Raw genomic sequence first — 12,058 nt, 5'->3', positions numbered from 1 at the left:
TGTTTTTCTTAGACATACGGACGGATTGGCTTTGTCGCGGTATCAATTCAATGCGGTGCTGAAGATGGCTCTAGCAAGGGTGGGGGAGAAGCCACGTGAGTACGGGTCTCACTCCTTCCGGATTGGGGCGGCAACGGAGGCCGCCAGGTGGGGCTTGAGTGAGGATTGTATCCGGCGGATTGGGAGGTGGGAGTCTTCCAGGTTCCGTTTGTACATTAGGCCTCACTTGGTCAGGTGATGGTCAGGGGTGGGGGATTCAAGGTTGGTGTTAGATGCCGGTTTGTGGGCAATTTCTTGTGCTGTTGCTGTTTTTATTCGTGGTCTTTGTATTTTATAGGTCCATGCCTTGTGTGGATCCTCGGGCACTCCTATGTGTATTGGGGAGCGTTGCGGGCGGATGTGCGGCGTGACGGTCGGCAGCTCGGAGTGTCGGTGTCGGAAGCTCGAGTAAAGTGGCTCGGAATTCGGGGCATGACCTGGGGTAGGGTGCGCCCTGAGGTGGCTTATTATAGCCGTATGGATCGTGTCCCTGATGTGTTAATTTTGCATGTGGGAGGGAACGATTTGGGAGTAAGGTCGGCGAGGGAATTGAAAAGGGATATAAAGCTGGACCTGTTACATTTGTGGAGGGCGTTCCCGGGCATAGTTATCGTTTGGTCGGACATTATAGCTCGGACGCAGTGGCGTTTTGGGAGGTCGGTGGACCGTATTAATAGGGCGCGGAGCAAGCTGAACCGGGCTATTGGCAGGTTTGTGGCGAGAAATGGTGGGTTGGTGGTGCGGCATAGAGAATTGGAGGAGTCCACGGAGCAGTATCTAAGGAGAGATGGGGTTCACCTGACTGATGTGGGTCTGGATTTATGGATGTTGGGTTTGAGGGATGGCCTAGAGCAAGCACTGGGGGTGTGGGGGGCCCGGGCCAAGTAAGGGTGTCACTTGGCCGGCCTGTGGCGGGGTGATAGGTCCGTCTGAGAGGTTGGGAGTACCGTCAGTCGGCTTGTTGGTACGAAGTCGCTCAAGGGGAGTGGCTTCGGAGTGGATGGGAACTTGTGGGCGGAGGTCCCGCAGGTTCTGGGTAGGGGTAATTAACGATGGAACGTTGTTACCCCTCACCTCGGGCCGGGTGGTCACGGCCGAGGTGGTCCTCTGGGCCGGTTTGGAGGTTACGGCCGGGGGGTTAGGAATGATGGTTTGCCTCTCGGACGGATCTATCGGTGTTTCTGGTTATACGGGTATATATGTATAAGGTTAAGTTTAACAATTGAGTGGCATGTTGGGCCACAAGTTTGGTATACATATATACGGTAAAATAAAACTGTGGCCATTCCTGCAATAAAGTCGTGGTTCTCGTCTTCATTTAGGTAGATATGGTACGGGGGGTGTGTTTTACAGGATAACCTGCTTATCCCTTATAGATGCGTCATGTTTTTATGGACCTTGCTCTGTGCCTTGGGCCTCAAACAGAAAATGGCCTTCCCCAAACTGTTCCCATAAAGATGGAAGCCAAAATTGTCCACAATGTCTTCCATGTTGAAGAATTAAGATCAAGAACAAAAGAGGACTAGGTAAATTTGTGAGAAACAAGGCCAGATAATTATCCCTTCTCTTTCATACTGACAGATAGATAAAGAAAGCAAAGGTTCAGCTTTTCCAAGTTCATTCTGAGGGGTACTTCACACACAGCGAGATCGCTACTGAGATCGCTGCTGAGTCACGTTTTTTGTGACCTCATTAGCGATCTCGCTGTGTGTGACACTGAGCAGCGATCTGGCCCCTGCTGTAAGATCGCTGCTCGTTACACACAGTGCTGGTTTGTTTTTTTATTGTTGCTCTCCCGCTGATCACATCGCTGTGTGTGACAGCGAGAGAGCAACAATCCTGAATGTGCAGGGACCAGGAGCCGGCGTCTGACAGCCTGCGGTAAGCTGTAACCAAGGTAAACATCGGGTAACCAAGGTGGTTACCCGATATTTACCTTCGTTACCAGCCTCCGCAGCTCTCACGCTGCCAGTGCCGGCTCCTGCTCCCTGCACAAGCTAAGTTAAGCGGTGTGAGCTGGTAACTAAGGTAAACATCGGGTAACCATACCCGATGTTTACCTTAGTTACCAGTGTCCGCAGCTTCCAGACGCCTGCTCCGTGCAAGCGCAGCGTCACTTGCACGTCGCTGCTGGCTGGGGGCTGGTCACTGGTCGCTGGTGAGATCTGCCTGTTTGACAGCTCACCAGCGACCATATAGCGATGCAGCAGCGATCCTGACCAGGTCAGATCGCTGGTTGGATCGCTGCTGCATCGCTAAAGTGTGAAGGTACCCTAACACCACAGATTTATTGTCCTCATCTTGGCTGGCGATGGAGGATGATGTGACCAGACCTGTCCATCAGCCTTCTGCAATTGAAAAACAGCTTTCCCAAGCTCTATGTTTTTAAATTGCAGGAGGCTGATGGACAGGTCTTGTCACATGATCCTCCATCAGCAGCCATGATGAGTAGAGCTTCGTTAGTAAGTGCAGGAAGAGAAGCTGTAATACTTATACATTAATGCCCACACATCAGTACCCTAAAACATCTGTTAACCCCTTTACGACCAAGGACGTACAGGTATGTCCTGGGTTGCCTTCCCTCATTTACTGCGGGCTCCAACGGCGAGCCCACAGTAATCCCAACACATCTCTGGATGTAGATCCACCCGCACCTGTTAACCCCTTAGATCGTGCTTTCTAATGGTGACAGCACGATTTAAATGGCCACGGCGGGGATAGCGCCATTCCCCACCGCTATCGGCGGCTCCATGACGCGATCACGGGGTGCCAATGTGTTGCCATGGTAGAGCGGGGTCAGCAGATGAGATGCTATGTGTGGGCTAATATTGTATTTAGGGGGCTATATGGGGACTCATACTGTATATAGGGAGGGCTGTATGTGGTCTTATACAGTATATAGGGCCTATGTGAGGGCTCATACAATATATAGCAGGAGCTCTGTGTGGTCTCATTGTATATAAGGGGATGTCAGCATAATTAGTTCTGCTCAATATCAAGTGATACAATTAATATTAACATAAAACATTAAATATAATGAATATGTTAATATTACTATTGAGCAGAATTCATTTCAGCCTATTGGTTTAGATTCCACACCAGTCATGGTCTCTCATGTGGCCCCTTGGGGAAATTAATTTCCCACTCCTGATCTACTATGTATAGCGCGCTATGTTATGTATAATGCAGTACACAAGGGAAAAAAATTACGTCGAACGCTGTGTGTGCCACTGCCTTTCTCATTTTGCCACTGCAGATGTGCACCTGTGTGATAATCATGTTACCCATCACATCAGCTGTCAAAAGAGGATGATGTAACATGTCATATGTTGCATTGAGCTGGAGGATCCTTGCCTTCTAAAGTGCCCAGGACTTTGGCTACTCTTAACCCTCCTCTGATCACAGCTCATTCTTTCTGTGAAGTAAAACATTTTCCTGCCTATTTTTTAAAAATGTTTTACCTCAAAGAAAGAAAAATTTGTGATCCCATACTGTAATGTGAGTACAATTTTTCACTTCGTCCAATCCCCAGGAGATGTAGTATGATCAGACCATGTTCCTGTACTGTCAGACACGGCCATTACACAGTAGATAGCAGAGACACATTCATAAGATTATACCAGAACTGGAACATTTTTTATACACATCCAATTTTGGAACTTCTTATTATTTCAAGATCTATTGATTAAAATAAATTTTGCTTGGGGGGAAAAAAACATTAAATTGCTGCAAACAGTTTCAACCAATATCTGCCCAAGTCTAATATCCCATGAAGTGTGGGTTAAAAGAAGAAAGTTATGTCATGTGGCAAAAGGATATCCTGAGCTGAGAATTTTACAAGAAAAAGTCATTTCCCATGATGGTGAAGGCAAATGCAGTCACATACATGCACTGTTTTTACACTGGAATTGGTAATAGTATATTTTCATCCTATTGAACAGACCTGCACTACTTGGCGTTGTCTGGCACGGTGTGGGTAGACTATACCGGTGAGTTGTTTTTTTCTGTAGAAGAATAGACACCATTATACATATATCATTTCATGTGATAGCACTTAGTTTCATGCAGGAAGAGAACAGAATTTATATCATAATGGTATGAGGAATAATTGTATAATAAATAATTTTTTTTTATTACTAGGTGCTCAAAGGAAATAGAAAAAGCTAAGAAAAATAAGATATGAGATGAAGAATGTGTAGAGTTATATTATACAGTATATGATATTGGCAACAGGTTATGAATTCTGATGAATGCTGCCCAAGCTGCAGGCAGAATGAATCACAGCCTTTTCTCTGAAATACTCTGGCTTAGTCTGGAGTCACACTTGCGATTAAAGGTCCAGTCACACTAAACAACTTACCAGCGATCCCAACAACGATAGGGATCGCTGGTAAGTTGCTAGGAGGTTGCTGGTGAGATGTCACACTGCGACGCTCCAGCGATCCCACCAGCAACCTGACCTGGCAGGGATCGCTGGAGCGTGGCTACACGAGTTGCTGGTGAGCTCACCAGCAACCAGTGACCAGCCCCCAGTCTCCTAGTTACAGCACACATCAGGTTAATTAACCCGATGTGTGCTGCAGCTAAATGTGCACAGAGCAGGGAGCAGCGCACACTGCTTAGTGCTGGCTCCTTGCTCTCCTAGTTACAGCACACATCGGGTTAATTACCTGATGTGTCCTGCAGCTACATGTGCAGAGAGCAGGAGCCGGCAGCACAGGCAGTGAGAGCGGAGGAGGCTGGTATCAAAGGTAAATATCGGGTAACCAAGGACAGGGCTTCTTGGTTACCCGATGTTTACATTAGTTACCAGCCTCAGCAGAAGCTGGCTCCCTGCTCACTGCACATTAGTTGTTGCTGTCTCGCTGTCACACACAGCGATCTGTGCTTCACAGCAGGACAGCAACAACTAAAAAATGGCCCAGGACATTCAGCAACAACCAACGACCTCACAGCAGGGGCCAGGTTGTTGCTGGATGTCACACACAGCAACATCGCTAGCAACGTCACAAAAGTTGTTCGTTACCAGCGATGTTGCTAGCGATGTTGCTTAGTGTGACGGGGCCTTAACTCGCACGAGTGCAATGCGAGAAAATCTCGCATTGCAATCAGACCAATGTTAAGCAATGAGGCAGCTCCCATCTGTTATTCTTTTCTCAGTCCAAATCAGAATGAGAAAAAAAAATCGCAGCATGCTGCGTTTTGGTGAGTTTCTCGAGCGAGTCTCTTCACTGCAAGTCTATGGGTGTGTGAAAAAAAACGGATGTCACACGGACGGCACACACCCCATCCTAGTGACATGTTTTTCTCAATACATTTCTATCATGTAGCAGAGAACACTGTAAATGGTCCTGTACAAGACAGTACATGAGTAGCAGCTGCTGAGGAAAAAAAATGATAGCATACTGACAGCACACTGATGAAATGTGAGAAGAAATCGTCCTACTTTCTGGCATGAGAATCGGACTGATTTTACACTCGCAAGTGTGATTCCAGCCTTAGGGGCACTTTGCACACTACGACATCGCAAGCCGATGCTGCGATGCCGAGCGCGATAGTCCCCGCCCCGTCGCAACTGCGATATCCTTGTGATAGCTGCCGTAGCGAACATTATCGCTACGGCAGCTTCACATGGACTCACCTGTCTTGCGACCGGCGCTCTGGCCGGCGACCCGCCTCCTTATTAAGGGGGCGGGCCGTATGGCGTCACTGCGACGTCACACGGCAGGCGGCCAATAGGAGCGGAGGGGCAGAGATGAGCGGGATGTAAACATCCCGCCCACCTCCTTCCTTCCGCATATCCTACGGAAGCCGCAGTGACGCTGGTAGGAGATGTTCCTCGCTCCTGCGGCTTCACACACAGCGATGTGTGCTGCCGCAGGAGCGAGGAACAACATCGGACCATCGCGTCAGCGTAATCATGGATTACGCCGACGCTGCACTGATGATACGATTACGACGCTTTTGCGCTCGTTAATCGTATCATCGAGCCTTTACACACTACGATGTCGCATGCGATGCCGGAAGTACGTCATTTTCAACTTGACCCCACCGACATCGCACCTGCGATGTCGTAGTGTGCAAAGCCCGCCTTAGAGTACAGACTTGTCCGGCTCCACACCCGACCGTCTCTTTCCAGAGCTGCTCTATGTGATTGACAAGCCTCTCGCTATGGAAGTGTCCTGCATCAGCAATAGGAAGAGCTGTCCAGGGGCAGACCGAAACTAGTCTCACCTCTGACTATGGTACCTGGCTGGATCTTTAAATTATATATCCTCTAAAACTTAGGTCTCTGCCACACATACGTGAAAATCACACACGTGCCGCGAGACACGCGTTTTCCCTGCGTGCTGCGTTTGGTAAGTTCGTGTCTCCGGTACGTGCGGACCACGTGTGTTCTTCGTGTGCTATCTGCGATAACACACGGAGAACTGGTAATTTGCATACTCACGTGGTCCTTCCTGCTGTCCGTGGTGCTGATCTGCGGTCTCCGGTCCTGCGACTCCCGGCTGCTGATGCTTCCAGCCGCAGTGAAGTAAATGTTAAATGAGCATAATGAGCGGCGGTCGGCAGCAAGTGACAGCAGCGGCAGAGACAGGAGGGCTGGAGAAGGTTAGTAAAGATTTGTTATTTTTTTCTTTGACACGTGAGTTTTCTCCGGCGCGTGTCACACGGGACCACATCCACACGACATCCGTGCGGTACGGGTGCGGGCCGTATGACACCCGTGATGCTGGAGAAAAACGGACATGTCAGCGTGAGAAACACACGGACACACGTAAGTACGGAATGGACACACATTCCGTTCCAAAATACTTATGTGTGTCCAAACCATTAGGAATACCTAGGTCCACGTGTGTACGTGTCTCCGGTAAGTGAGAAAACTGTCAAACACGTACCGGAGGCACGAACGTGTGACAGAGGCCTTAGAGTGTGTCAGAAAAATATACCTGGCTAAAATCGCGCAGGCTCTGGTTCATGCTGCTCGGAGTTTGGGCAGCATGAATCAGATGACAGGTTCCCATTAAAAATGTCTAGCTCACACCTCATTTTTAGGTTATATCATTTTTCTACATAACAGTATACGTATTATTCTAATGTGTAGATACAGACATTCAGCATGATAGATAATACCTACCCTCCAGGACTGGGCCTCTTCAAGGGCCACTGTAAGTGCTTCAAGAGGATTCTCGATTACTCGACCAGTACACCCCGAAAAATCCATAGGAACCAAAGTACTATCAGATACACTGCGCTATGAGGAACAGAATAGTCAGGGACAAGTTTTGATAAACTAAACGGGTTATTATTAATATAATAAAAGAAGTTTCAATGATGCAAAAAAAAACATGACTGCTTTTTTAGTGAAACAGAGCCACTCTTGTCCATTTGTGGTATCTAATTTTGCAATTCAGGCCTATTCAAGTAAACAGTGGCCATGTGGTAAAAAAAAAAATCAGTCATGTTATTCTTACAATTTTTATTACTGAAAAAATATGCATTTAACTTGATGAACTTGTCACATCAGTCATATATTTATTTTATTAATTAATGGAGCTGTATAAGCCAGTAAAATAAATAATCAACCAAATGCTTATTGTAATGATGACAGAGCCGCTGTGCCCTATACCGTTAATAGCCATTATCTATTACTGGGCTGTTCTTTTTGTCCTTAGCGTGGTAACAGACTTCTTGGCCATCTGATTGAAGGCAACAGTTTGATGATATATCTATGATATATATACCAACTTGACATTTAAAGAGCAAGTCCAGAAAAAAATCCACAATGTGGGTTATCTATAACTGTGCTCATCCTGACAAGACATGAGTCTTCTATGTTGAATGTGAATAAATGCTGCGTGCCTTGATTCATACCTGTCTACAACCCACCTCAACATGGCAGCTTTGTCTGACTATAATACCGTTAGCTGCACTATTCTGCTGATATGTCACTTCAGGTCAAATCTGGAGACTATGGACGGAATAGTGACCTGGGATCCCCTTGTGGAGATAATGATAATCCCTCAGACTCTGCATCCTCGATTAACCTCTAGCCAAATCCCTTGGTTCCCCTTGGTTCTTCACACTCTTCTTGTAATTAATTTATCATGCGGTTATATATTTTTTCCATGTTAGCAGACATTGTTTTGAGAACTTCCAAGCTCCAATGAGAAGTTACTGTATATTTGTGATCTATGGATGTAGCTCATTTCGGGGGGTCAGGTGAGGGGTTTGCATGTCTACGACTGTCCTAAAGGTGAAGTCTACCTAGTTTAAAATACATCAGCAGTCCGTCACTATTAAAGCACTGGTAGACAAAAAGTTAACCTCAAGTGGCCTTACAGTAGAAATCTTCTCCATCCAAAAAAAGAAGAATTTAGACCAATTTTTTGCTGACCACTGTGTTTTTCAGCTATGAACGAATGGGCCAGTTACCAACTGATTTCAGATGATTTTCAAAAAGTTGCTGCATTTAGAAAATTATTTATACAGAACATGAGATCTACACTTCATCAATGGAAACCCAGTAGTGGCCACAGATCTTTGCAGAGATTACCAATATCTTAATATTCAAAGCTAAAATTGATCTTTGTGAATAGATACAGAAATATCTTTTGTTAAGGTTCCGTCATGGATCGGATAGTGTATTCGATCCTGTGTCCTGTTGCTGTATGTTTGGTTTCTCTGTCTGCTGAGCTATTGACTTTGCTTCCCTGTCCAAATGCTGATGGTTCCAATTGTCTTGGTATTTCCCCCCCTTCTTGTTTCGCTCCTCTCCAGGTGTTAATCATATTCCCCATTTTGGTCTGCCTTATCACTTCTGGTTTGGGGTTTATATGTTCACCTTTCACTGTACTTCCTTGCTGGCTATACCTCTAGGTGGACTTGTGCTTAGGAGCTCCAGCCCTTTAGCTGAGAGGTTTACCATACTGGGTAAAGACCTGTTTAATTCCTGCAGTTAGTTGGTTTGTTTTCCTTCACAGCACCTTTTTCTTTTGACCTCTTTTACCTTTCAGGGAGCTCTAACTTGTTACACTTATTTGTAACTCTCTTTAGCTTTCCCTCTCTACCTTATATGATTGTATTTTAGTTTTCTCACTCTGGGTTTTTGTATCTTCCTGCATAATGTCCTCTCCCCTTGTTGGCAATGTGTTGCGGCCTCACCTCTGGTCCTTCAGGAGATACAATTAACCTCTTGAAGGCCTTTTAGCTAGCCAGGTCTGATGTGTTCTTTTGAACGGTGCGGCTAGGCTCTTTTTAGTCTGTATAGAAACCAGCTGGGTGCAGCGCCTCCCTTTAGTAGTTCTTCCCTTTTTCCCCGTGTATGTAAGTGTTCATATTCATATAGTAATGCTTAACTTTCATAAGCAGATTCATTTATCCTACTGGAGTAATATTATTTATACCAACGAGTCTTTATTAATCAGATGGGAACACTTTACCAGCAGCACCTGAAAAGTTTTTATTTTTTTAATACATCCACAGGGCTGAGATCTTCAGAACACTTGTACTTTACAGTCATAACAGGTTCAAAGCTTAGGTATACAAATACATACAGTGTTTAATCCTCATACTCCTAGTAATTGGCCACTTGCTGATATACACATTATTATATTAGGCTCCATGATGTGAGGAAAACATATCTTCTACATAAAAGAGATAAGTTAATAAATAGTTGCCGTGAGACGGAAAACTGACATGTACTTTTGTGTATTAGTAATATCCTTGTGGATCAATAAATGAGACTTTGACCTGTATGCGCAGTACTAGTGTAATACTATGCAGCTAAATTACTGAACAGATTTGTAACTAGCACTAGAAGTCCCAGAAATTTTGAGCTCCCCCCTAAAGTCCCGAAAGAGGGTCAAATGACATACAATAAACTGAATAGAACTAACTAGAAACTAAATGGCTAAACTCAATGGAAAACAACAACCTCCTGTGGTGCGACAGTAATGGCCTTAATTACAGAACAAAAGACGGTAATTATAGGATGTTAGCTAAAATCCTTCAGGTCATTCAACCCGTCTCTGGGTTCCAAAGGTAGAAATGATAAATGACCCCTCTCTGGGACTTCTAGTGTTAAAAGATGTTATTGGGGTATTTTACTTAGGCGCTAAGCGCCTCATTATATTTCCCCCTCTCCTGCTTTAAAAGTGCCATGTGTGACCACTCATCAAGATAATGATATCAGCAGAAGATGTATGGGTAATATTGTTGTAGGCAATGACTGAGTAATTATGTACAGCCTGCTATGAAGTTAAACAAAAGCCAAAAGCCTATTACACAAATGTGGTATGGTGAACCTTAGAACTGACCATGGAGTACAGGGATTAGAGACACTATGAGTTGAAGAGTCTAGATTTGATTATTTCTATGGGTCTCCTCTTCTGCATGCATGCCCCTGCTCATAGCAACAAACAGTCGGTGGCAATGCTGGCTAACAGAATTCCTATAATACCTGTTTTTTAAGGTCTGTCCAAGACTGTGGACTGCGCCTGGAGAGCTGGTAGTTTTTGTAGAGCTGTGCTCCATACTGCAAGAAAAAGAGAAAGTTGTATAATTTTTATGCAATATAGGATCTGCAGAAAGCTCGGTGAAAATCAAGACATGGCCTCCTAGAAAACAACTGCAGGACACGACTTCCTAGAAAACCACAAGATATGGATTCAGGGACATTCTCAAGTCATGACTTTTTTGACAACTACAGGACATGGCTTCTTAGAAACCCAAGGGCAATTTTTCCAAGTCAACCACAGGATGTGGCTTCTTGGAAAATCACAGAAAATAACTTTCAATCTCACCTTAAACAGACGGATAGCAGTAAGCCAGCAAGTACGAGATGGTTCGTCTTCACTGCACAAAATCTTAAGCCCCTTAGTGCCACTTCTCATCTTGTAAGGCTGAAAGTATCCAGCACAATAATGTTAGAAGAAATACAATCAAGATAAGACAAAGAGTTTGGGAATAAGAAAGTTAACAAATGCCATGGCACTTACCTTCAGACAGAAACCAAATTCTGTAGGGGCGCTATAGAGCTTCTTTCCTTGTGTCAGGCAATAGGCATTAGATTCATTCACGTCAGCAAAATACTGTAAGTGGCGTGGGTCCTGAGAAGTGAGAGAAAAGCAACAATAGGAAGAATTAATCCAATACATGTATGGCAATGGTATGTAGGACCAACAGACATATTTGTTCCATAATTTGAAATGGAAACCAATTCAATTTCATAAACTTATAATCCTCAAAGGGTTAAATGCATTGTATTGTTGGGTATCTATTGGTTCAGGACTCCAAACCTATGATACCAACAAATTTACTATTTATCCCAACTTACCACTGACTGGCTACGTGCACACAGTCTTATTATACAGAACTCAGAAGAATCTGCAAGATTTTAAGAAGTTTTGCATATTTTGGGGAGGATTTAAAGAATTTCTTTTTAGTTTCGGCTCAAAAAACTCCTAGAAATATTCTGTGTGCACAAAGACATATTCTTAGTAAACCTCTTTTTGGTACTGTGACAAAAAATGTAGGTAATGTTGAGTATTGGATTATAGAATTTACAAGTGCCAGGATAGTACAAATATTCATTGCACCAGTTCTACTAGTATTTTCATATATATTGTCATACAGCATTTATAATTTATTTAATTTGACTGGGATACCCCCTAAGGAAACATCTGAAAATGCCTATAAATATACATATGTATAATTAACAGCAAAAGTATAGCTGTAGATTCAAGAGCAATATCTCCAACGGTCTTGTATCTAAAATAATGAACCAAGAGATGGTTGGTCTTAAAGTTGGCCACATACTTAATCATAGGAAGGAATCTTCCTAGAAAAGGATTGTCTTCCCGTTACACAGTTGTGATTCCCCTTTAAAATAAAACTCTTGGAATGAGAAAAGGATTGTCTTTAAAAAAACATTTATTGGGGTATACAAATATCGTGGAGGTGGCTTCCATGCCTGAGGGCACTCTTAGTCAGGGCAGAGATAGTAACTTAGATATAG

The 12,058-nt window shown here is 44.3% G+C and overlaps 1 protein-coding gene across 4 annotated transcripts in view; it reads right to left on the bottom strand.

The window, feature by feature from the left end:
• The window catches only part of GRB7 (growth factor receptor bound protein 7), a 179,193-nt gene that overhangs the window by 15,418 nt on the left and 151,717 nt on the right, over positions 1–12,058 (bottom strand). For all 4 annotated transcript variants that reach the window (XM_075350133.1, XM_075350135.1, XM_075350137.1 and 1 more), the window contains 5 exons: positions 11,040–11,150; positions 10,845–10,943; positions 10,502–10,576; positions 7,178–7,294; positions 3,983–4,043 (listed from right to left, as the gene is read on the bottom strand). In XM_075350133.1, coding sequence (XP_075206248.1) covers positions 3,983–4,043; positions 7,178–7,294; positions 10,502–10,576; positions 10,845–10,943; positions 11,040–11,150 — 463 coding nt within the window. The remainder of the gene's footprint in view (positions 1–3,982; positions 4,044–7,177; positions 7,295–10,501; positions 10,577–10,844; positions 10,944–11,039; positions 11,151–12,058) is intronic.

This window comes from Anomaloglossus baeobatrachus, chromosome 5 (genome assembly GCF_048569485.1).
Source record: "Anomaloglossus baeobatrachus isolate aAnoBae1 chromosome 5, aAnoBae1.hap1, whole genome shotgun sequence".
NCBI classification, from domain to species: Eukaryota; Metazoa; Chordata; class Amphibia; order Anura; family Aromobatidae; genus Anomaloglossus; species Anomaloglossus baeobatrachus.
The sequence above is the reverse complement of the archived record's forward strand: the minus strand, read 5'-3'. Positions and strand labels throughout refer to the sequence as shown.